Below are 26,993 nucleotides of genomic sequence, written 5' to 3'. Positions count from 1 at the left end.
ACCTGGGCAATGCCCTGACCAGGAATCAAACTGGCAACCTTTCAGTGCACGAGACGCGGCCCAACCAACTGAGCCACACTGTCCAGGGCCCAGGCAGATTTTAGGGCAAATTCATTCTGGAGAGTGGCAGTGACCCCTGGAACCCTAGCCCTGAAGTTCTTCTGGGGGGTTGGGGTACCAGTAGTTCGAACTCTGTATGAGGGCCACTGCAATAATGAGGCGATGGGCCAGGCCTTTATTGAGCTATTGTAATCCTTGGATTTGATCTTCAAGAGTGTCACTATGTTAGAGGGTGAGGTTGGCTGCAGGCTAGGGCATTTATCACGCTGGCTGATGAGGTCCTTGATGCTGGTGGAGTATGGGGTCAGCTCAGGATCTGGTAGGTGAACTGGGTACTTGAGACTCTGTGGCTTTAGAAAACTGCTGACTTCCTGGTCACCACATTGGACCATTGATCTAAGAAATAATTGAAATCACTGTTTGGCAATATGGTTTTGAGATCAATGCAGCCTATTGATGTGCTGTTACCTATTGATGTTGTAAAATGGCCACCTAAGTTCACCCTGTTCATTCATTCATTCATTCATTCATTCATTCAACAAATGTTTATTGGCCAGCTTCTCTATGTCAGGCACTGGGAATAGACCTGTGATCAAATCAGACAAATGGGTAAAGGTCTCATTGCTAAGGTGACCTTGTAGCAAAGATTTAAAACAGGGAAGGATCCCATGAGAATATGCCAGTGAAAAGCATTTCAGGATGGGCTCACAGCAGTGAAAAGGCCCCGAGGCAGGGACATGCCTGGAGTGTGTGTACGGCAGTGAGGCCAGACTGACTGGAGTGAAGTAAGAAGGTGGAGGTGAGTATGGAGAGGAGTGTGGGGTCAGAGTGAGTGGGGGCCTTAAAGGCCATGATCAGGATGCTGGCTTTTACTCCAAAGGAGTTGGGGACCCAGTAGAGGATTTTGAAGAGAGAAACGACCTAATCTGACTTTTTATTGTGAAAGTTTTTAAATCTTAACAGAAATGAGGTGATATAATGACCCTTCATGTACTTATCACCCAGTTTGATGATGATTATTTTTATTTGTAGATATTTCCATGTTCAATTCTAAAGGATGAAGACTTTTTAAAACACAACCACATTATCACTATCATATTTTAAAAGTTAAGATTTAAAAAAATATATCAAGAATTTGATAGGTACTTTGAAGGTGATGGATTTCCTGACAGTTGTGATGTAGCATGTGAGAGAGGAGTCAAGGATTGGAGAATAATTAAACTCATTTTTCACTGTCATACATTCATTGGAAGATTACTCATACACACTTCAAAATACTCTTTAAAGACTAACATCTTGCTTCAGGATTTTTAGTTTCTTTCCAGAAACATTATTCAATGCCACCAATTCCCCAGCTAAATAAAGTATTGTTATTTCTATTTTCAAATGATGCTAAGTGGCATAGAGTTGCTGACATGTTAAGTAACTTATCCTAGAGTTCCTTAGATAGTGGTTGGAAAAATTCTGGCAAACTGGGAGTGACTTACCCACACTTGAGAATTCTTTTGCTCTATTTATTATCTCTTCTTGTCTATGGGAAATCTGGGCAGGCAGTTGGGTACATGTCAGGCCTGATGTACCAACCTCTCAAGGTACTTTAATTATTCCAAAGACTATCATGGCGCTAGTTTCATACAATTCAACCGAATGGAATTCAATTTAAATAAACTCGAAAGATTTATCGGCTGCCTCCGATAGATTAGATGTTGTTCACAAGGTTTCACAGTCTAACAGGCATGAAAGCTGTGTGACCATTCTTTGCAATGCAGTGTGAAGGCTGGGAGGGGTGTGAGAACATGCGGCACAAGGTGTAGAGGTAGCAAAGTGGAGGAGTTGAGTGTGAGAGCAATTAGGATTTCTCCAGGCTCCCAGTGGCTGGGCAAGGGCATTGTTGGCAGGACACAGCGTGAGCAAAGGCAGGAAGGAAGCAAAGGCATGGCAGGGATGGGATGTGCACAGAACTGGCCGCTGGCGTACAAAGCACCTGGAAGGTGATTGAAGGAGAAGCAGGAGATGAGTTTGGAGAAAGTGGCCAAGAAGCTCCAGAGAGCGCTTTGTATATGTTACTTACCCTCGGCCAAAAGGATGCTAATAGCACGTCAAACTCCCAAACTCCCTGCACGATAGAGAACCGCTGCCCGTGATGGGGGGTCGGGGGTACCACACACCAACCCAATCGTCTCTCCGTGACATCCACATAGTGTGCGTATCCCACGTGTTCCAGCGTCACAATCTGCTTTGTCGTGTCTAGGCCCCAGGGTGGTTTACGGGGTCTTCTGGGGACTTAGCAAGACTTTTTCTGTGTTGCCTCAGCAGCAAAAGAATTGGCTGCTTTTGAGCTTGTTTTCTGTCGGGTGGATAAGAATAATAAAAGGAGAACAACTCCGAAGGTTAAGTTTTAGCTTCCACATCTACATGAACCCTTAGTACATACCCAGAGGTGTTAACATTTCTGGTCACTGATTATGTTTGAAAATTTGGCCTTATCACGGATGAAGTCGTTCTGTGCAAAAGAGCTTTTTTAAACCTGATCCAGATGGTCTCCTATCCAGAATGGCTCAGCTGCTCTGGAACTCTGTCCAGCCATGTATGCTACTTGGGCCGTGGCGCGGGCCGTGACTGAAGCTTACTTTGCCTTTGATATCTCAGCTGCATTTTCGTCTATTCAAGTTCCCACCTCAGTCATTGTTGATAGAGCTCAGGGAACGAAGGAAATGCCAAGCATGCAGAAGTGCTGTCCCTCTTTTCTTTGTCTCTCCATTTCCTGCCTCCCTTCCTCCTAGTTTTCTTTTTCTTCAGGGTTTCTTGTGCCTCGGATCAGAGGAGTGGTGCTTTGCTGGGAAGTCACGTCATGCTCTTCATGATGACAGACTTAAATGCTCTGGAGTAAATACCACCTCTTCCCCACTCATCCTTTATGCATTTTACTAGGAATACTCTTGGGAAAGAGTTTTAAAAAATTGGCTGTGCTCTCGCGAGACCCAGCTGGCTACAGATGTTATTGTTGGTTGGTGGCATGGGACAGCATCGCGGCCACGCATCCGCAGAGCTGGAAAGGAGCTTAGAAAACATAGTCGAGACCTGTCATTTTGCAGAGAAGAAACCGAGACCCAGAGTTTGGGTGACTTACGTAAGCCACGCAGCTGTTATTGGCAGCTTTTTGCCTGGAACCCGGGAGTTCTGACTCACTCTAGAACTTTCCCACCATGGTGCCCTGCTTCCCTCGTTTGATCCCGAAGCTTGTTACATCTGCAGCAGTGTGATCCCTAATGGCAGACAGGTTCCCAAATGCTTTTTGTAAGTAAAAAAATTCCATTTGCAAAGCTGGATGTGTTTGTGTGGAGCTTTTTATGTGATGACATGTTGTCCTTATCTCTCGAGTAGGATCATAAACTGGATGATGGATGATGGATGAATCGCACTTAAAAGCAGACCAGAGGCCAGTGTTGGAGCAGGAGTGGTTTTGGTATTTGGAGCTCAGCCTTCAGTGCTATTTCCAAAACGCTTAAGTCTTCCTCCTTGAGTTCTGTTTGCTTGGGGCAGAGGCTCCCCCACATTTTCTTTCTCCTTCCCCATCTGTCCTTTGTTCTAGGATGCTAGTAAGTAGATGCTTATGCAATGCTTATGCAATGCTGTTGAACGAATGAATGCATTTCTTAACATTTCTGCATAGGAGTCAATTATTATTCTCCTACTATCGTGTCATATTTTCTGTGGAAATCAGACTAGAAATGATACTTGTTTCACAAAGGTGTGGTGTCAAACCACAGCTCCCTCTTGACTTGCCTCTTGTGTAATCCATGTGCCTTGTGGTTTCTGCATCCCATTCTGGGCTTCTCGTCCTCACCGCCCATTAGCACTTGTAAGAGATTGGTTTGTAGAGAAAGGAAAGGTGATGAAACTCTAATCAGGTCATTTGGTTACACATTAGTAACTGATAAAAGGTAAAAAGATGTTGACTAAATGGCATTGTTTAGGGACCTTCATGCCAGGCTCTTCTTGTTTCCCATTAGTGTAGAGATTCAATACTTGCTTGTATTTTGGGGTGAGGATAGTTTTGTTAAGTGGGTGGGAAAACCTCTTGACATTTAAGGGGAGCCTTGAGTTTTCAATGAGGAATGCTGATGTTCTTTGTGCATAAGGAATTACAGAACTCTCGAAGAGGAACATTAATGACACATCATTTTCTATTGTCTTGTGAAGTTACAAAGACACATCTGTAATCATATTTTTAGGAAATATTCAAACTTTCATCAAGCCATTTTCCAGTATGACTATCAGCTTCATTAAGTCCATTTCCTGGAACTAAACAGCATTCTCATCCTTTGCACTAGAAATTGAATTTCCATTTTCCCTCTCCAAAAAGTATTATTGGCCTTGTGATAAATCATTGCAGGCAGTTTCTAATGGGATTACTATTGATGAGGGATAAAGTCTCAAGTAATGACTCTGTTCCCAGATGTGACATACTCTGCCCTTGACCTGGGATGCCTTTTGGGTGGAGTTTCTGAGGATTTCATTTTGTGATGAGAGCCTGGGCCTTGGGGCTTGAAGGTCTGAGTCCTTAAGTTCACAGTTTCTTGATTGTGTGACTTTGTTGAGTTATCTAATCGTTCTGTACCTTGGTTACCTCATTTCTCAAATAACTGAAGTAATCATGGTACTGCTTAGAGTCATTTTGAGGGTTAAATGAGTTAATTACATATAAAGCACTTAAAATAGTGCTGCCGCAACCATCAATTTAGTGTGAAAGTTTGCTTGCCTCCTCCCCCAGCTCCTTTTATCTCGTTAGACCAAAGGTCACGCTGGGTTTTCCAGAAGTCCAGGGTTGTGGTCTGAACTTTGGCAGAAGCTGAAATAGCAGCTGTACCTTTCTCCCTGGACAATTTTGTGACACTGTGTTGAGCTGCATCTATCATCATTTTTTTGGAAGAAGTTTTCTTTTGCACCTTGTAGGAAAGAACATTGCCGGCCTCTGGGTATTAAGTAGAAGAAAATAAATACAAATAAAAATTAGACCCACTGAACAGATAACATGAAGCAAGACATAAATAAAGTTTTCAGATAAGCAGCATAAAGGAGCTAGAGTCTTTAATTTCCAAAAGAGCTGAAAGGACTATTTTTGTCATTCAGAAATAATTTTAACTTGCCAAGCAGAATCTAACTATAACATGCTTTACAGGGTTGCCTCAAACTGGCTCAGGAGTCATTTAACTTGAGCTATTCTAGGAATGAGATTCAGGGTTTTTCCTTTCTAGACTCTACCATTTTAGGTCAACTTGTCCACTCTTTTTATGAACATCTATTTACTGCCTGGAAAATAAATAGAGATTATATTAAAATCCAAATACAAAATTACATAGAGAGTAGAAATACCCACAGATAAATACTGGCCTAGGCATGAACCACTTATAGCTTTATGCCCACTTAAACATTGATATCCCTGGCCAGTTTGCTCAATGGTTATACCATTGGCCCATAGACCATGAGTTCAATTCCCAGTCAAGGACATGTACCTCAGTTGCAGGTTTAATCACCAGCCCTGGTTGAGGCTCATGTGGGAAGCAACCAGTCAATGTGTCTCTCTCACATTGATGTTTCTCTCTCTTTCTCTCTCTCTTTTCCCCCATCTCCCTCCCTTCCACACTCTCTCTAAAGTTCAATGGAAAAAATATCCTCCAGTAAGGATTAAGAAAAATAATCAAGAAATATACTCCCCTACATTGATATTTAAAGCAGAGAGAGGTACACAAGAAAAACACTCAGACTGGCTTGGACATCGGTACATACTTGTAGAAAGCCATCATCGGTTGACTTCGCAGCTTGATACAGTATTATTTTATTGCAATACATTCAGCTATGTCTCTTGCAAAGTTATTATTAATTCTTTATTGGTTAATTTATCCAGTAAGTATTTATTGGCCACCAGGTGCCTTGGGGGTGATAAAAAATGCTCAAAATATAGTTTCCATACTCTTGAAAAGTTTACATCCTAGTTGGGAGAACAAGACATACAATATGGAACATATAATTTTACTCACTTAACAATCGGCTATGGAATACTTACCATTTGTCACTACTGTGCTGGAAACTGGGAAGCAGAGGTGACTATAACAAGATCTCTTTGTGGGGACTCACTGTGAACACACATGATGATGATGAGGACTCAGGATAGTTACATATTTGATGTCCCAGGAACATTTGTGGATTCTATTGAGAAAGTCAGTGGTTGCTACCTGGGAAGGGGGCATTTTCATGGTAGGAGAATTTTGCTTTTAGGCCATGACAGGAAACAAGGTACTAGCTAGGCTAGGGAAGGGTGACACATAAAAAATCCCCGTCAGAGAGAGGGTTAGGGCTGGAGATGGGACAGAAGCCGGGTCACAGTGGCTTAGAGACAACTGTTTTTCTCCCATAAGCTGCGGGGGGGAGGGGGTCTTAGTCTGAAAGTCTTTTGGGGAGACCATGCATGGACTTCAGGAGGCACAAGAATACCTGAAAGATTTAAAGCAAAGTCTGCACATCTTTAATAAGGTATTTTCTTGAGGTCAAAGATGATCAAGAAGCTTTATCACAGATGTTGAGGAGACATGAAGGATTGCACGCAGGAGTCCGTTCTGCTCTTGCTGTAGGGTGGAGGGTGGGTTTGTGATGTGGAAAGGCATGGAGTTGGGAAGACTTTTGAGAAGACTCACCATGTCTGTGTCGTTATTCAGACGGCAAATATTTATTCATCACTTAACTATGCATCCAACTATGCTTTGTAGGGAGCTGAGAGACCACAGTCCTAGCCATGGTGGAGGTTGTGGTGTATGGGGTCAGATAGATACTTAAACAGAGCACAGCAAAATGTTAGTGCATTGCATCAATCACTTATTTATGTACTTGTTTATTTAACCATTATTTCCATGCCAGGCTTTCTTCAGGGTGCTGGGGGCATGAAGCTTACATTCTAGTGGGGAAGACACACAATAAAACAAACAATTAAAATGTGGTTCAATGTCAGGGAGCAGTAAGTGCTATAAAGAAAAAACACTAACCAGTATAAGAGGGTGAAGATTTAAAGAGAGAGAGAGAGAGAGAGAGAGAGAGAGAGAGAGAGAGAGAGAGAAACACTTTTTTCTCTCTCATAACTTAGGAAATTCCAAGGGTCCGAGGAGCTCTGTGTAAGAAACAGGAATAAAGACCAAATGTACACTGAGTGGCCAGATTATTATGACCACCTGATGTTTGTAGCCAAATTAGCTGTACACTGCATCGTATGGGATATGGAAGCCAAAGGCCTGTTCGAACACCTTTGCTGTCTGCAGTTACCAAGATAAAACGTCTCCAATTCGCACAGGAACACAAGGATTGGACAGTCGAGCATTGGAAAAAAGTCATGTGGTCCGATGAATCACGTTTCCACTTGCATCATGCAGATGGCAGAGTGAGAATTTGGTGGAAACAGCATGAAAGCATGCACCCCACATGCATGAATACAACCCTTCAAGCTGGTGGGGGCAGTGTTATGGTTTGGGGCATGTTTTCCTGGCATGATTTGGGCTCTTTAATTCGTGTGGAACAATGTCTGAATAGCCCAACATACCTAAGTATTGTTGCTGATCAAGTTCATCCTATCATGTTGATGGCGTATCCCAATGGAGATGGCTTCTTCCAGCAAGACAATGCGCCATGCCACGGTGCTTGTATTGTGCAGGAGTGGTTTCAAGAACATGAGGGAGACTTTCCCTTGCTTAGGTGGCCCCCACAATCACCAGATCTCAATCCAATTGAGCATTTGTGAGACTAAGTTAAAAGAGCCATGAGGCAGCTGATTCCACAACCATCAAATCTCACAGAACTGGACAGTGCTATTCATCAGGCATGGTGTCAGATTCCTCGCATCACCTTTCAACATCTTGTGAAGTCAATGCCAAGAAGAATCGCCACAGTATTAAAGGCAAAAGGTGGCCCAAGGAAGTGCTGATGGGGTGGTCATAGTAATCTGCCCACTCAGTGTATATGTCTAATCACAGTACCGCAGGGAGTGAGAGACCTCTGCTTCAATAGAGGCAGTTCAGGGTGTATCTAGCCTCGCTCAGGGAGGTCAGCAAAGTCCCCTGGAGGAAATTAAGTTTAAGTTTCAAACTGGAAGATTAATAGGAGTTATTCAGACATGAGAAAGGGTGTTCCAGGCAGAGGGAAGAGTATGCTTGAATGCCTCAGGTGAATCATAGGGCCATAGGACCAAAATGGGTGTGCAGGGGTCGAAGCAGGCTTTTGGGGAAAGATACTGAGTTTGGTTTGGCACACATTCAGTTTGAGGTTTCTCTGGGCTATTCTAGAGGTACTCCAGAGTGGGTAATTACGTCTAGGTCTGAGGTCCCGGAGAGGGGAGTGGGATGGCAGTCGGGTGTGGCTACACATAGGGCTGGGCTTTCTGCAAAGAGAAAATGTCAGCTGAGGTTGGTAGAGGGCCGAGGGAAGAACCCTGGGGAACAGTGTCATTTGGGAGCCTGGTGGAGGAAGAAAACATTGCAAAGGAAATCGGGGTGAGTAGTTGCCAGATAAATATAAGCCAGGGTGTAACTAAGTGTCAGGAGGAGTGGTGAAGACTTTAAGTGTTGTAAGAATTTGAAGTTGAGCCAGTACGAGTTGTTGTACTTAAGCCTGTGGGTGATGGGAGTTGAAGCTTGGTTATATATGATAGATGAGATGTGTATGGGTGATGGGAGGCAGTGACTATCCTGGGAGCATAGTGCAAGCAATTCTCAGGGTGGATTTGTTAAAGTTTTGCGTAGGGAGCTACAAAGAGACCAATATTGATCAGAGCAGGGAATTCAAGAATTTGGGCTTAATTCTTTCTATGTTCATGGTTTTTTTGTTGTTTTTTTTTTTAAAAGCTTGAATTCTTCTGGTTTAGAACTCCCCTGAAATTGTAGGCAGAAGTTTGAGAGTGTGTTTTATGTGTGCTTTCTAGAAAAGATAGTTTCAGGGTTTTCACAGCATTTTCAAACTGGTCCATAATTAATGCGCCCCCCCCCTCCGGCCTCCCCCCCCCCCAAAGAAAGATAATGATCCACAGATAAAGACAATAAGAAGTTATTGAATGATCAATGTTGTATTTTATGATGACTCTCTTGGCAGTGGTTGGCAAGATGGGTTTGAGGAATGATGGGGGACAGGAGACTAATTCTAGTAATTCAGATGTGGAGTATTGATCTCTCAGGCAGAAATGATGAAAATAAGGGATGCAAAGAAGAATAGGCATAGTGTTTTGAAGAAATAATTGACTAAATTTGATGATGGGTTAGATGTAGGGGGTACATTTAACAAATATTTATCAAGAATCTACTAGGCATGGTCCCTGCCTTTGTGGAGTTTACTGTTTATTAGAGGGAATATATTTGTCAACAATCACTCAAACAGAGGACTGGAAAATGTGGAAAGTGCCATGAAGAGAAGGTATAGGAAACTTTGCTTGCACATAACTTTGAGGACTGCCTTTGGTGAGGGAGCCTCTTGAAGTTATCCACCAGCTAGTAACTGTGCTGCCTTTCTAGGGGCTGGATATCTGTTGGTTCTTTAATTTGATTTTATAAAAAATATTTCCTCTACAAACCAAGGCTCTTAAAAATTTTTAAAATGGTTGGCCAATCAGGAGAATATGCTTTTGGATGCTGGTACTATGATTTATGGTTGGAAAAACAACAGTATTTGATTATGTTGAGCTTCAAACTTACCCTTTGATGAATGGAAATCTTTCTGGCAAATACTTTTTATTATGGTCTGCTTTTACTTGGTCCAAGTGTGTTCACTCTCGGGATTCAATTTGAATGCCTTCAGACATCTCTTAATCATATTAAATCTGTGATATCAGTGGGGCATCCATTTGGAAATGGTTAGTAGTCAATTGATATAATGAAAATGGAACTAAATCGAGCCAGTTGGGTGTCTAGTTCCCATAGGGGCAGTGATGTTGTGTTTTGCTGTCTGATCTTTCACGCTCTGTCATCTTTTTCTCTACCATTGCTCTGTTCCTTTGCCACTATGTGCCTCAGAGTAATGATGTGTTAATTCACGGATGCAAAACATTTCTCCATTTCTTGCTTAAGTTCCTGCTCTAGTTCTTTTTAGAGAATCTTTAAAGGTATCTGTAAGGCTGAAGAACATCTAATCTCTTAATATATAGCTTGATAAACTAGTTGACTTCTTGTCTGAGTCTTATGAGAAACTACCCAGGATAAACACCTATAAAGATTCAGTGAGAAAGTGATGAGAATTTTGTAAAGAGGGAGATGTTATAGCAATATGGCTAAAGAATTAGTTAAATATGCACTTAGAATAAGAGGCTAGGGGTATGGTTAGGGTTTCTGAAGCCTCTTATTGGGAAGGTGGGTCCTGAAGACCTTAAGAACATGAAAATGAAAGTAGCTAATTTGGTCCTATAAAAATTGGGAGAAAGCAAAGGGCCTCAGAGGCTGGGTGGGAGAAAGAAGGATTGCCCTAATATGATATAAGCACTTTCTACCAAAGAGATATGAAGCCCGAAATGGCACGTCTAGGACAGGTGCACTCAGGCCAGGCTAGGTAGAGGGCAGCAGGAAGAGATGAGTCCAGGACCCCTAAAGGCTTATCGCTGGGGACTGATCTGACCCCAGGTGGCTTGCTCTGAGTCCAGATATGGACACCTCACACTCTGTTCCTTTCCAGGGCAGATATTAGGCCAAGTTCGTCTGCATTGTGAGGACACAGTTCTCTGTCTGGAGGCAGTTGTGCTGAATTAGCTTGGCCTAATGATTACTCAAGACATCCTGAACATATTTCGAGGTCCACGGGGCTCTGCAACCAATGAGAGTATCCCACTGCCTTTTAGCTTGATCTGGATGATAGTCATCTTCATGACAATGCATTTTGGGAGTCTTCATAGAGAAGGGCTTGGCTAACGTGATAACTGGCAATGTTAGATACATGAATTTCCAAATGGGATAAAAAAGTTCCTTTATGGAGAGGAAATATGACCTGTGTAATTACTCTTTTCTTTTTGGATACCTTCTGGTTTTAGGCCCTATGTCTGCATTGGAGTTTTAGTATTCCAGGGCCATCTCAAAGATACAGTGTAGACAAAAAGCATTGCAAACATCTCCACTAGATCTGGGGAACATGGTCTTTTCTATTATATCTCTCACCAATACTTTAAAGAACAACATTTCCTTATTCCATTTATATTGTGACATTATCATTTTATTGGTTCAGTTGGTGATTAATTCATTTGATATCAATATCTGTTGGGACCCTATTGTGGATGAGGCACTATGCTGTGAACACTGGGGGTTCTAAAGATGAATAAGGCACAAGGAACTTAGCAGATAGTAACCAAGAGAATGTACAATTGAAGGAGTAGGGTAGCAAGTTGCAGAAAGTGAACAAAAACCTGCTCTCGGGTTCAGAATAGGGATAAATTATTTCGAGTGTGTGGGGTTTGGGACTGGCTGGAAGAGAGGAATTTATGCAAAAGGTGACCTTAAATTGCAGTAGTCACCTCACACCCATTAGGATGGCTACTATTAAAAAAAGAATAAAACAAAAAATACTGGATGCAGAGAAATTGGAGCCCTTGGAAATGGGGGAGTAAAATAGTGCAGCCATTATGGAAAACAATATGGCAGTTCTCAAAAAATTAAAAATATAATTTACCTTATAATCTAGCCATTCCACTTTTGGGTCTCTATATCCACAAGAATTGAAAGCTGGGTCTCATTGAGATATTTGAACATCCATGTTCATAGCAACATTAATCACAAAAGTCAAAAATAGAAGCAACCCAAGTCCATAGCTGGATGAGTGGACAAACAAAATGTGGTATGTGCATACATTGGAATATTATTCAGCCTTAAAATGAAAGGAAATTCTGAAATGTATTGCAACATGGAATGACCTTGAGGACATTATGCTAACTGAAATAAGTCAAATATATGTGATTCCACTTACATGAGTACTTATCTAGAGTAGACAACTGCATAGAGACCGAAAGTACAATGGTGGTTGCCAGGGCCTTGTGGGTGGAGCAAATGAAGAAAATGAGTTTCTAATGGGTATAGAATTTCAGTTTTGTTAGATGGAGTTTAGAGTTCTAAAGATTGGTTGTGCTCTGATGTGAATATACTTAATGTTACTGAACTCTACACTTAAAAATGGTAAAGATGATAAATTTTATGTTATGTTATCTTAACCACAATTTTAGAAAATGCAGTATTTTATCATGTGGGAGTGGGTGAAAGATACCCAACATTTGGAAATTTTGCCAATGCGTCTATTATTCATTCATTCATTCATTCATTCATTCATTCAACCATCATGTATTAAATACCTGTTATGTGCTGGGCTCTGAGCTGGATACTGGGGCTACATACTTACTAAGATTTATAAAACACTGAACCTGTCAATGTCATGCTTGCTAACCACCCTCTCCACCCCCTAAAGCAATAAGCTTGTGTAGTTAAATATTCACAGCTGCTTTCTACTGACTCGAATCATGCATAAGAAATTAGTAAACAAACAGTGAAAAGATTTGAAGTTCTTGGGAATAGGGAGGAGTTGGACAGCATGGTGATGAAATGGAGAGACATGGGCCATAGAATATGAACTAGGCTTGAAAATGCCAAGTTAGTGCTCTCTAAGGATATTAAAAAATAAAGGACTCCTATTGGAGGCTGCCAGCCTAAGAGCTAAGTAATTTAGAATGGGGAAAAATGGCAAAGTCAGACACACTCAACCCAAGAAGCCGGTATTTTGTGAATTTTATGGCAAGGGTAGTTTGAGAACCATTGGCACAAAATTGTGGGCAATATTAACAAGTGAGAAGGGCAGGGAAGGGTTATACAATTCGAGCTGAAAGGGAAGACAGGACTTACAAGGGGAGGACCAGTGAAAGTCAGTGTGGTCTATTTATTTGGGTGGGGACTGGAAGTAGGAAGCATGAGCTTCCTTAACCGAAAGACCTGGAAGCTCTGTCTTTAATTCACTTTATTTCATCCTAGGTTTCTTTTTTTCTTTAAATTTTATAGGAACCTTTACTCCACCTATTCTTCCAACATCTTTCTATTTTTCTCACTCTCTTTCCCCCCCTTTACACCCTGGAACATTCTATTTATTCATTCAAATATCTATTGAGTAACAACTATATAACAGGCACTATGCTGGGCTCAGTTTCCTTATGCCACATTTGGTTGCACATAACAAATCCTGGATTGCTATAATTTCTGCTCCTATACCGGTTAATGCAAAGTTAGTTGCACCTACTACTTTTCTTACCTTTTCCTCTCAGTCTTCAAGGTATCTTCATTGCGGCTGTTCCTTCTACCTGTGCTTTTAATCCCACCTGCTCTACTTTTCCCCTCTGTGTACCCTCAACCATTTCCTCTCTGCTGACCAGTTCCTTCACTCTACATGAGACCTTCTCAGGTCTCTTCCATCCTAAAATTCCTTGCTTGTTTTTATATTCTTTAGCGACCACCCTAGCTTTCCCTTCCCACCCTCATTCGAGTTCTCAAAGGAACGGCCTTCACTCCTTTTCATTTTCTTATATTCCATCCACTTGTCCACACACTGGGTTTTCGCTTGTGCCCCCACTATCTACCAAAACTCCTTGCTAAGTGTCCTCTTTGTCAAATCTAACTTCCCTCTATCAATCCTCGTTTTATTGGATTTTCTGCCCCATTTGGCACTATTGATCACTCTCTCCTTAAGTTTTCTACTTCCTTAAAACTTTTTACTCCTCCATTTCCTCGGTTCTCGCTTTTCTTTCTGGGATATGCTTTCTTCACAAAACCTCTGAAGGTTGATGCAACCATCCATGTTCTGCTTTCTTCATTCTGCATGTTCTTACAGAGGAGTATTGAATAGTTGCTAGTATCCTCAATAATAGTCAAGTTATACAAACCGATATCTAGGGTTACGTGGTAACAATGGCATAAAATCTGGTTTATCTTTCTACACATGTGCTATGTTTGCATCAGTTCATTGGAGTTGCAGCTGTCCCAGTTGTTTGATGCTTTGTCTCTATTTCCTAAAGACCCTTCGTGTGATCTGGAACTGGAATAAGCTTTGCTCTCTAATGGTGCTGAGTTCATTGTGAATCCCTGGGGAAAAAAACACCCAAATGAATAAGTCTATTAGAAACCAGCTAATTTCATTTTGTCATTTTCTGGATAATATATTCCAGTGTAGGCAGCTCATTTTTTTAAACAAGTTTGCAATAGACAATTTCCCCTCAAGGTTAATATAATAGGCAAACACCTTTTGCTGCGGCAGACGGCAAGAGATAAGAAAGATTAGCTTACATTATGATTCATTATTTCAAAATGTCAGAATAAAGTGGATCTACTGCGTCTCCCCAGCCTCTCATACTTTAGAGGAGAGAGTACATGTTTTGCTTTTCTAATGTTAATGGATTCACTGGTTTTTGTTTCTCTCTCTCTCTCCCCCCCCCCCCCTCTCTCTCTCTCTCTCACAGGCCAAATTCAGATAATCGGCGCCAGGGTGGCAGAGAGAGATTGGCCAGCAGCGGTGACAAGGGCAGCATGGCCGCGGAGTCTGCCAAGGAGACGCGCTACTGTGCAGTGTGCAATGACTATGCCTCAGGCTACCATTACGGAGTCTGGTCCTGCGAGGGCTGTAAGGCTTTCTTCAAGAGAAGTATTCAAGGTAATAGCGTGTTGAAAACAACAAATTCCATTTTGAATCCCAAATGGGAAGCAACAGAGGAAGGAAGGCATATGACCAGCCACTTGCACAAAACCCCAAAACCCAGCAGATCCACTTAAATCTTTGTTAGAAACATGGAGAAGAGACAAGAGCTCAGGGCAGCTGTGATCGCGTTCTTATGCTTCTTCCATTTGGCAACATCCAGACAGTCTTGACCAACTCTACAGGCAGAGGGTTTCAGTAACTGGGGCTCAGAGTGTCTGTGCCCTGCTTGGGGGATGGCTGGTGGAGGTCTATGTGTTGCTGGCAACTAGGCTTATAGGATACAGTGTGATATTAATCGGCTATCCATAGATACCTCTCCACTTGGGCTTGGTCCAGATGAGTAGTCTGTTCTGATCTTTGCTCCAGACCAATGCTAACATAACAACATATTTAACTGATACTAACTTAACTTAGAAAAATTATATTTATATTTTGGTTTAGGTTAGTATAAGCCTTTTAAGACTCTTCTTCCATCTTTGTTATCTCAATTGATGACATGACCTTTTGCTAAAACGAGAAGACCCAATAACTGGTGACTTGCCATAGCGTCAAGTACCTATCTGTGCTGTACCCAACAGTTATTAAGTATCCACCTGTAACATTCCCTTTGCCTGTGTGCCTTGGTCCTTTTCTTGTGTATAGTTTACCAAATATAGCTTCTCTGATGTGCTGCCCGTTGCATTTTATCTCTACTCCAGGAGCGTTTCTATTGCATTTAGAGGATACCCAAGGGAAGCCACAATCACTTTAACTACATAAAATATCCATGCCACAGACCCTTTGTTTACCAGGAACAGAGCTCTGATAGTGTAGGCTAACTGCATCGCTTTTTGTCTCAACAGTGGAAAATTTTTCTCTGTTCTGCCTCCTTTACCTTTCCAGCTTAAGCAAGTTTAGTATATAAATACTAGGGATATTTCCGATGGAGTTTCTCATCTGCCCTGATATGGATGAAAGCTGGGGGATGAGAGACACTATTTATCCTTCCATTGCTAGTAAGATGGACTTATTTTTTTTTTCTGAGTTTTATAAACAGAAATTCTTTTCTTTTCTTTTCTTTTTTTCTTTTTTAAATTAAATCTTTATTGTTCAGATTATTGCATTGGTTCCTCTTTTCTCCCCCCATAACTCCCCTCCACCCAGTTCCCACCCCACCTTCCGCCCTCACTCCCCACCCACTGTCCTCATCCATAGGTGCACGATTATTGTCCAATCTCTTCCTGCACCCTCCACATCCCTCCCCCCCCCCCCAAGAATAGTCAGTCCATTCCCTTTCTATGTCACTGATTCTATTATAATCACCAGTTCATTCTGTTCATCAGATTATTTATTCACTTGATTTTTAGATTCACTTGATGATAGATGTGTATTTGTTGTTCATAATTTGTATCTTTACCTTTTTCTTCTTCTTCCTCTTCTTAAAGGATACCTTTCAGCATTTCATATAATACTAGTTTGGTGGTGATGAACTCCTTTAGCTTTTTCTTATCTGTGAAGCTCTTTATCTGACCTTCAATTCTGAATGATAGCTTTACTGGATAAAGTAATCTTGGTTGTAGGTTCTTGGTATTCATCACTTTGAATATTTCTTGCCACTCCCTTCTGGCCTACAAAGTTTCTGTTGAGAAATCAGCTGACAGTCGTATGGGTACTCCCTTGTAGGTAACTGACATTCTTTCTCTTGCTGCTTTTAGGATTCTCTCTTTGTCTTTTGCTCTTGGCATTTTAATTATGATGTGTCTTGGTGTGGTCCTCTTTGGATTCCTTTTGTTTGGGGTTCTCTGCGCTTCCTGGACTTGTAAGTCTATTTCTTTCACCAGGTAGGGGAAGTTTTCTGTCATTATTTCTTCAAATAGGTTTTCAATATCTTGCTCTCTCTCATCTTCTGGCACCCCTATAATTTGGATGTTGGTACGTTTGAAGCTGTCCCAGAGGCTCCTTACACTATCTTCGTATTTTTGGATTCTTTTTTTCATTTTGCTTTTCCGGTTGGGTGTTTTTTGCTTCTCCGTATTTCAAATCTTTGACTTGATTCTTGCGATCCTCTGGTCTGCTGTTGGGAGTCTGTATGATATTCTTTATTTCAGTCAGTGTATGCTTAATTTCTAGTTGGTCCTTTATCACAACATCAAGGGTCTCATTAGATTTCTTGAGGGTCTCATTATCGGTGGTTTCTAGAAAATTCTTGAAAAACCTTAAAAGTGTGGTTTTGAACTCTATATCCAGTAGTTTGCTTTCCTCCATTTCTGTCATTTGTGACCTGTTTCTTTGTCTCGGCATTTTTTATGCTTCGCTGTGTTGATAGAGTGGCTTTCTGTGCTAAGTGTCCTATAGGGCCCAGTGGCTCAGCCTCCCCAATTACCTGAGGTAGACACTCTTGGTGCACCCCCTTGTGGGCTTTGTGCACAGTCTTGTTGTAGTTAAGCCTTGATTGTTGTAGGTAACACTGGGAGGATTTGACCTCCAGGCCAATTGGCTGTGAGAATCAGCTGTGTCTACGGTGGGAGAACTTCTGTGCTGAAGACACCCTTATGGGGCAAGACTTGCTTCAGTGGGGCTTTGGTGCTCACTAAGTCTGCCCCTGAGTGTGTCCCTTATAGATCTGAGGAGTTGTAATTGGATGGTCCCACTCTGACCACTGGGTACACTGGCTCTTGGATCTAAGGAGGTGCTAATCTAGCCTCTGCCTGAGGCTACCCAGCAGAAGCCAGCTATAAAGCGATGCAAGTTGCTCTGGGGCCTTGGGGCAGCTGCAGTTTGTTAAGTAATTTTCAGATTACAAAGGGCCAGACCTTTCATATGCAAAAGCCTCCGTGCACAGCTTGGGCGGGGCGAGGTCCCAGGGGATCAACAGGGCGGGCGGAGCGAGCAGTATGGCTGCTCTCAGTCCTGCTTTCAGAGGTCCTGGCAATGGCTGCAAGTGCCTCCTAGAGAAAGCTGCCCTGGAGTTCTGACTGATGCCAGACAGTCCCTCTTCTCCCTCTCCCATATGAGTCCGGGTCCCCAGAGACTCACCCGGAACTGGAGCTCAGAGCCTGAGACTCCCTCCTGATTGAAAAAGACAATCGTGTCCTCAGCCGCCAGCCCTCTCCGCATGCACCTCCGCACCTTTGTATTTTACTTCTGCACCGCACCTCCTCTGAGTCTCGGTATGCTTTTCTCTTTCCTTCTAGTTGTAGAATTTCCACTCAGCCAGCCTTCCTGTGGTTCTGGATGATGTCCGTTCCGTCTTTTAGTTGTATTTTTGAAGTGGTTGTGCGAGGCAGCAATCTCCGGTGTTTACCTAAGCCGCCATCTTGGTTTCTCCCCACTTTTTTTTTTTAAAGCTGTTCATATCTAATAGAGTAGTATGTGAGGTCAGCTTGGTCCTTTTTAAAACCTTTTTTTTTTTACAATTATTACTTTCAATATCTTAGAAAATACTATAAGACTTGGGCTTTTTTGTTGGATTTTAATAAAATTACTGATATTTTCTGATAGTAAGCTTTGTTTTACATATATAAACAAGTATATATACATATATAAATATCTATACATATATTTAGAAATACATATGTATGCATGTATATTTATATATACAAAAACATGTATATAAAGTATACATATGTGTAAATAACAACATATTATTTAGCTGATACTATCTTGATTTAGAAAAAATACATTTATATTTTGGTTTAGGTTAGTATAAGCCCTTTAAAGTCTTTTGTCAGTGATGTTTTACTGTTCATTTGATTTAATATAATCTAAAATACCATTATTTTCTCCAAGTATTTAATCTGGTAGTGAAAAATCATTTGACAGAAGTAGGGTTGGTGGGTAAGTTCAACTATAAAATTGGACAAATCATTTATCTGAGGCTGAGTTCCCTCAGCAGGAAAAATGGCTTAGCACATCAGTCAGCAAAGTTTTTCTGTTAAAGGACTGGATGTAAGTGTTTTAGGCTTTGCAAGCCATACAGTCTCTGTTGCAGCTACTCAACTCTGGCACTGTGAATGAATGGTGTGTGGCAATAAAACTTTATATACAAAGTCAGTAACTGATCAGACCTAGCCTGTGGGCCACAACTTACTGACTCTTGATTTAATGAATGGAAAGGGAATAGATGGTTTCTAAGTCTAATGTTGATTATTCATGTTTACTGAAAACTTACTCTGCATTTGTGCTAGATGTTCTGAGTGAAATAAAAATATGTGTAACACAATCTATAATCCCACAACATTTAGAATTTATTTGGGAAATTTACTAGGAAGGCAAAGGTACTTGTCCTCATGAGGTAACTAGAGAATATCTCAGTATAGATAAAGTCCTACTGTATTATAAAGATAAGGAAAACAATAGGTGAATATAAGAAAAGAAAATATTGTCAGTTATATATATGTAACATTACCGAAATTGAAAGTAGAAATGACCCTCCTCTAAGTAACAGTACCAATATTCTTACAGATAATTTTTGTCATAATTATTCATCACTTAGGAATGAACTATGTAACCTCACATCAAAATTAATATTGTCTCCAAGAATTAAGACATGAGAACAGAAAACACAGGAAAAATAACTTAAAACAATCAATGAAGGAAGTAATAGCTTATGAAAATAGCTGTTTTATTGGTATGGCATTAACTCACATTTAAATGGGTTTTAAGTTGTTTTAAATGAGATGAATATTGAGTCCAAAGTTCTGGAAGAAGCCTAGAAACAAGGCAGAGATTTTAGCTTTTAGAGATAGGGCGGGACCTTAGAGATGATGTTCACTCACTCATTTAATTGTTCATCAGTTGCTGCTATTAGGCAAAGCACTGTGCAAGGTGTTGTAGAGACAACTATAGGGCAGACATGGTCCTTACCCTCACAGAGCTTACAAATGAACTGGCAACTAGCTTGCAGTGTGACAAGTGCCAGGGTGAGGGTGAGTGCAGGGTCTCCCAGGAGTCCAAACTTCACTTGGTCCTCGTGGGGGTGGAGTCAGGCTCGGAGAAGGTTTCCTGATTAAAATGAGGCCTGAAGGATGAGCCAAGTGAGGAAAGTGAAGGAGGGGATGAGTGTTCAGTCACAGGAAGGAGCAGAGGAACCAAGTCCAGGAGGTAAGATAGAGTTTGGGGAGTTCTGTGAATAAAAATTAACAAAAAATTTTTTACCATTAGATTAAATACAGACATTTCTGGGCCATGTGTTTATTCTTACACTATGTGAAAACAAAGTAATTTATTTCCTTTTTACTTAAATGATTTGTCCACGTATTTTATTTCCTTGTGCGTATAAGAGGGACATACCAGAGCGAGTTTGATGGGTTTTAGTCCCATTTTCTCATCATAGCCTTGAAAACTTGCAACTGAAAAGTTTTTCTGAACTTCCCTGGCTCTTTATAAATTACATTGCCCCTCAAGCCTAGTCGAGGACAGTGAAGGGTCTGGCATGCAGGTAGAAAGCTCTGAAGATGCCGTGGCTCTCCCTGTTTTTCTCGTTACTTAAGAAAAGAGCTTAGAAGTGAGTATTCGTCAGATTACTCTAGTGCTCTAAGTGTTTCAGCTGAAGAGGTAAAGTGTTTGACTTGAAAGCATACAAATTTTCATCCACTACCTGGTGTAGAAACTTGATTACGCAAGAAATTAAGTAATGGCCTCCAGTGGAACATGCTTTTTCCCCCTTTTAAATGTCAAGGATACTGCTTAGGGGAGAGGATGAAATTGGATAGTCTATGAACGTATTAATCATTGCAGGTGGAGAAGCTGTGCCTGTTAAGATGTGTTGTGGGCAGAGACTCTTGGAAGAGTTATATAAGCAGATTTGGTTCAGTGGCCAGGTACAACTTTGAGTATTATTCCAAGAAAAAGGACTCCACTGAGCACACTGCTTATTGTATATTATTTCAAATGTTCATGAGGCACAGTGCAGGCTCACAGCTATATATATATATATATCTATCTTACTGTGCTGCCACTTGATATAATCTCTCTCTAAGATGTCTATAGAAGATGCTTAGATCAAACAGACAGGATCAAGACAGGTGTTGGCTTAAAGGTTAGCTAAGTCCAGGAGGACATGGTTTCAGGGTGGGGTCTGGTTATGGTCCAATGTAGTAGGGGCCTTAAATCCCACAAAGATAAATGTCAGCCTGATCCACTGGGCCTTCGAAGGAGACAGTCCAGCACCCTGGATAGCTCCTTCAACAGCTGCCCAGAGTAAGCAGAGACTTATTTCTGAAGAAATTTAGGCCGTTCAGCTAGCTTCATTCACTTTGCAGAGCTTTATTAAAAAGAGAATTTAGCTCCTTTATGCTTAAGGACTCACACTTGCTCAGCCATGATGGATTAGGTTTTACGTTAATTTTCCATTTCTAGTCACCTTCTGGATTGACATGCACGCCCATGAATGGAAGAGGCCAGAGGATGGGGAGAAATGGAGGCTGCTCTGTCATTACAGAACTATTTGATCTCAGAAGTCCTTTCAGAGCTACGGCTCAAAACTGAGAGCCTGGCAATATATGCACACACAAAAAAGAAATCTTTGGTCTCCACATACCACACGTGCCCCCTATAGTCAGGTCTCCATGCAATGGTGGGGGAGATCTTTGAGATATGTTATTCAAGTCATAAAGTCTTGCAGTTAAAACTCTCACTGTACTTAAAGTACAGATTGTTTTCTATGGTTTAAAATACTACACATGGTCTTACTCCTGCTTACTCCTCCTTTCCCCGCCACCCCACTCCCCCCAGCCCCTGTTCACTGCAATCCAGCCACTCTGGTCTTCCTCTTCCCCCAGTGCACCAACCTGTTCCTTCCTCGGGACCCTCATACATGTGCTTCTCCTTTTCCCTTTGCTTGCAACATGTGCATCTTGACTGACTTCTTGTCATTCAGATCTCTGCCCAAGATCACTTTCTCAGACAAGTTTTCCTCAATTACTCTACCAAAAGTAACTGCACAAACCTTTTCCCTGAGGTGTTTTTATACTATATCACCCTATCTTTTAATGAAGTTCTCTGATTTATCCATTTGGTTGATATTCCTGCCTGAACATATATACAAGCTGAGTGAGAACTGATTTCTGGTCTGCTCTGTTTCGTTTATTGCTATAGTGCCAGTGCCTCTAGTGGTGTTGGGGACATCTCTGGTACATAATAGAATATGGAGAAATTTCACTTGGTAACATTGGCAGGAAAAGCATTAATGCCAAGTGGTATATTTGATATCAGCCTGAAAAGGAATGGAGGATTTTCATAGGCAATAAGGAGTTGGAAAAGAATTCCAGAAATGTGAAGTAGTATAAACCAAGATACACTCAGTGGAAAGTGAGTAAGTTATCCATGAGAGAAGAGGGGACTCGCTGTCCTCTCTCTGCCTCTTTATGTTCCCTCTTCAGCTCTCTAACGTAGGCATTCTCCAGCATCTGCAATCGCTGCTCCTCTCACTTTCTCATTTTCTTCTCTGCCTAGTGTCCTAGGCAATCTCATACATCTATGTTTATGGGTTGAATTGTCTCCCCTCCCCTACCCAAATATATTGAAGTCCTAACTCCCAGGACCTCAGAATGTGGAAATAGAGTTATTGCAGATGTAATTAGTTCATATGAAGTCATAATTAAATATGACTAATCATATCCTTATATGAGGAGGGAAATTTGGGCACAGAGATTTGGAGAAGGATGCCATAAGATGATGGAGAGGGAGAATGGAATGCTGTAGCAGGAGGCCAAGGAAACCCAAAGATTGCTGGTCAACCAACCAGAAGCCAGAAAGAGGCAAGGAAGGGTTATTCCCTACAGGTTTTAGAAGGAGTGGGCCCTGCTGACACCTTGATTTCAGGCTTTTAGCCTCCAGAACTATGAGTCAGTACTTGATGCTGTTCAAGTTACTCATTTGTGGTACTTTGTAATGACAGCCCTAGAGAGCAATATTTAAGACATAGAGTGTTACAGCTATGCAAACATCTCTCAGATCTAGCCCCTGCTCCAACCTTGCTTTGTAGTGAGTCCTGTGTGTCTTCAGCAGACACTAGCTACTTCTCCTGGCTACGTCTTATATCAGTTCCCACACCATTCCCTCAGGCATCCACACTTAACACTTGGAGTTAGTCATCCTTATCTTTGCACTTTGGTAGCCTGTTGTTTCCAATAGGAACCACTGTGTAGTTCTGTTGAGTCTATCTCTTACATGCCTATCTATCAAATTCCCATTCCTCAGGGTTAACCCCATTAACTTTCACCAGAATCATCCAATAATTTAATTTCCCCCTTTGTCTTTTTTTAAGCTGGGGTGGTGAGCTAATCAAATGTTTGACCAAATACAGCAGGCTGATTTTTAAGTTGATAATTTTGTATGGTGCATGAATGATGTTATAAATATCTGAATGGCCCTTGGCAGAAAAAAGGTTCCCCACCCCTGATTTAAGCCATTTGCTTCATTCTTTTTCCTTCTTCAATGCCACTCTGCTCACTGTCAGTCTATTAACTTTCTTAAAGCAAATCTCTAATCATGTCAATACTTTGTACAGAGCCCTTTCATGGCTTCCATGATCCATGGAGTGATCCTTAGACCTCTGTTCAAGACGTTACTCAATCCTGCTTTAGACAGCCTTTCCAGTGGTTTTAAAGTAACTGTTTCTACTTCTGAAGTAGACTCTTTCTTTAGACTGGACTACTTGCTGTTACCCAAATATGACCAATCCACTTCTTTGCTGGGAATTTCTTTCCATATTTACCTATGCAATTGCTTCTTTCCCAGTCAAAAGCGACTCTGATGTCAATGCCGGAGTCTTTGTCTCCCGTGGTGCAGGTACTTAGTATATAGTCTTTACTGACTGGGAGCGCCTCAAAGGTAAGGCCCAAATCAAAGCCTTATAGGCATCACTCAATGAATAAATAACAGGATGAAAGGAGCGTGAGGATCCATTTGCTTTAGTCAACACAAAACCATTATGTTTATTCAGTCATGAAGATAGACAACAAGACAGACTTTAATTAACATTATCTTGCCAGGGGCATATAGGAAAGACCAGAGAAGAGATAGATTAGAAGCATGAAGATTAATTTGGCTAATGTTCTAATATCTTAGAGATACTAGAAATCTGGACTTTTTGGTATTTGTGAATTGGGTGAAAAGGGAGTAAGATAAAGGGCATTGTAAAGAAAAATGACTCAGTATGGGATATATGGAAAACAAAGGAGTTAAAGAAGTTAAAAACAGAGGGAGAATGATGATATCATCCCCTGAACCGGGAAGATCAAGAGGAAGGTCAGTTAGAGGGGGGAGAGGATGAGTTCAATTCTAGACATACTGAGTTTGACAGGTAGTTGGCTATGGAGATCGAATTATCCAGCAGGAACAGAGACAGAATCGGTACTCTGCAAACAGTTGGGGGATGGGGGGCGTTGAGTCAGTTTCCTCAATTAATTTTAAAGACACAGTGCAAAGAATGGCTTAAATACTTCCCAGAGGTTGTCCATTATTAATAATGGAGAAGTAACTCCCCAAACTTCCCCTTGCTTCTCATAATAATACAAGTTTCCTGGATCTTACCAAAACCTTATAAGAAACGCTGTTGTTATTAAAAGTGTACATTCAATTCCCTTCTAAACAGGAAAATCACAAATTAACCCAGTAGGGCCAAACACTGGTCTCCAGGAACTTAATGATTTGAGAGAGAACATGCTGCTACCAACACATTAAGCTGCACAAATAGTAAACGGCAGGAGCAAATATAAGCATTTTCATGATTTTCAGAAAAAAAAACAAGGTGTTTTTTTTTTTCCAAATTATTCATACTGTGGAAGTCCATAGACATCTTTTCTGACCCAGAGCTGGCCTAACCCTTCCATTATTTCTACTTCTATTTTTTACTCTCCCATCCTGTGAGAACACGCATGTTGTGCAACAGAGAAATAAGACTATTGAGGCTGAAGGACTGAAGAGTTTTCATGTGTATACACATGAGCTCTCATGTAATTTTCACAAGAAAGCATTTATAATAAAACTTATTTTATTTTATTCTTATTTTTTTTTATTAATCCTCACCTGAGGATTTTTTCCTATTGCTTTTCAGAGAGAGTGGAAGGGAGAGATGGACAGGGCGGGGGGGGCGGGGGGGAGAAGAGAGAGAGAGAGAGAGAGAGAGAGAGAGAGAGAGAGAGAGAGAGAGAGAGAAACGTCATGAGAGAAACACATTGATTGATTGCCTCCTGCATGTGCCTTGACTGGGGTCGGGAGCAAACCTGCGACCCAGGTGTGTTCCCTTGACTGGGAATCGAACCCCCGACTCTTTGGTGCGCAGTCTGATGCTCTAACCACCTAGCCACAGTGGCCAGGGCTTATAATGAAACTTTTAAAAAGGAAGGCCTTACTCCCAGGGATTGGCAAATTTGCTAGATGCTTGGCTCCTGGTTCTCATCAGAGAAAAGGAAACACAGCCCTGAAATTCAAGACCTGAACACCTCCTTCCATGCAGGAACGCTGCCCTGTTAACAATTTAAGTGTTTCTTACTCTAATGCTACGGGACTCAGCTATGAGCACACATGTGCATGTTTGCATTTGAGAAAGGGCTCAGAAAAACAAATCATGGTCTTTCCACCTGGGAAATGATTCGTTTTCTTCTCCTCCTCCTCCTCCTCCTCCTCCTCCTCCTCCTCCTCCTCCTCCTCCTCCTCCTCCTTCTCCTCCTCTTTCTCCTTCTCCTCCCGCCCGCTCTTCTTCCTCCTCCTCCCTCTTCTTCTTGCCTTTGGCCAAGTAATCTTTATCTTGGGGATAATTAAGACAAAATGCATTTAACAAATAAAATCAGTATAGAACCCCCATTTCTTGGCAGCTCTTGTGGACACAGCTGAAGCTTTCAGAGGTCTTTAAAAACCATGGCAACAAATGCCTTTGAAGGGTAAGCAAAGGTTCCAAATGTTTTTAATCGCTGCTGTTTTCATGCTACCACATCAAGCATTCTTCATCATTTTTTTCCATCTGATTGAAATTAAATTTCCAATTTCCCAACTAAGTGGCACTGTCCCCCTCATGGAATTGACCATTTCCATTAAAGTGGTAGAGTATGAGCCCATATATAGTGCTTAAGCTCATCAACAATTCCATTAGAAAGCCTTACTTATGAGTGGCAATAATTTTGCACAAAAGTTACAGGTAGCCTTTAATGGGCACATTTTCAAAGGGCACCGACTAGCCCTCAGAATAATGTGCTGACTCTGTTTTCACAAAACTTACCCCATGGCCTAATCCTGCCTAAGTGCTTCTCTCCTTCGTGGAAAGCTGCTGTCAATACCTTGAAAGTGCTGTATCTTTTTAGAAGAGAATGGCTTATTTCCCTGGTACTCATTCAAAGAAAAGTCACGTCTGAACTCTATGTTATGCTTCACTCTTTCAGAACCATGTACGAAGGCTATGGTCACCTGGCTTTTTGGACTGAAAAATCACAATGTGCAGGAAAAAATCTATTTCATAAATCTACCATCCACTTCATACAACTTTTTCTTGCTGTGATGTTAATTCTCCACCCATGTGTGAGTGATGGAGCAGATCTGATATGTTTAAAGGAGAAAAGTGCCTTACTTGAGAAAAGCATACAGCAGGAAGGTGTTCCTATTATTTTCCCCACATGTTCATCTTCCTTCGGCTGAAATAAAAAGATTTTATCCTTCCAGCTGCTTAGAAATAAAGGAAAAAAAATACAGTTTAATTATGAGGTCATAATTTTGCTGTGGAATAGATACTATTCCCCCTATTTTCTTTGAGAAAGAATATGTGGATTTTCAATTTCATACAAACAAATACCATCTGGACTTGGTCTATTTGGTAGTTTCAAAATCATAGATCAGGAAGTATAGAGTGAGTGAGTAGAGAAATTCTTAAGTCATCACACAGGGCTGGGTTGCTCGATTGCACTGATCAGTATGATTTTTGTGTGTGATTGAAATATAAGCGCAATGATTTGAACGGATGGCTGCACCACGTCGGTGTAATCCATTAAGCGATGTGCAGGATGTTTTCTTTACCCACCAGAGAAGATAAATTACAGCTCTTCAGATAATCAGAGTCCATAATTATTTTGTCCCTTTGACACTGCAGTTACTAATAAAGGAATTCATTTAAAGGTAAATGTAATACTCTGGTTTCTCTTTGGGTCGCATAAAGGTATAGGAAAGGGCCTGTGCCACCACTGTTAACCAATGCCACGGTGGTATATTACAGTCACCGTGGAGATGGT

At 41.3% G+C, this 26,993-nt stretch overlaps 1 protein-coding gene across 5 annotated transcripts in view; it reads left to right on the top strand.

Annotated features, from left to right (window-relative positions):
- The window catches only part of ESR1 (estrogen receptor 1), a 332,293-nt gene that overhangs the window by 137,527 nt on the left and 167,773 nt on the right, over positions 1-26,993 (top strand). For all 5 annotated transcript variants that reach the window (XM_059700044.1, XM_059700045.1, XM_059700046.1 and 2 more), the window contains one exon: positions 14,558-14,748. In XM_059700044.1, the coding sequence (XP_059556027.1) occupies positions 14,558-14,748 (191 nt within the window). The remainder of the gene's footprint in view (positions 1-14,557; positions 14,749-26,993) is intronic.

This window comes from Myotis daubentonii, chromosome 6 (assembly GCF_963259705.1).
Source record: "Myotis daubentonii chromosome 6, mMyoDau2.1, whole genome shotgun sequence".
NCBI lineage: Eukaryota > Metazoa > Chordata > Mammalia > Chiroptera > Vespertilionidae > Myotis > Myotis daubentonii.
Note: the sequence above shows the minus strand (reverse complement) of the source record. Positions and strands in the feature narration are given on the sequence as shown.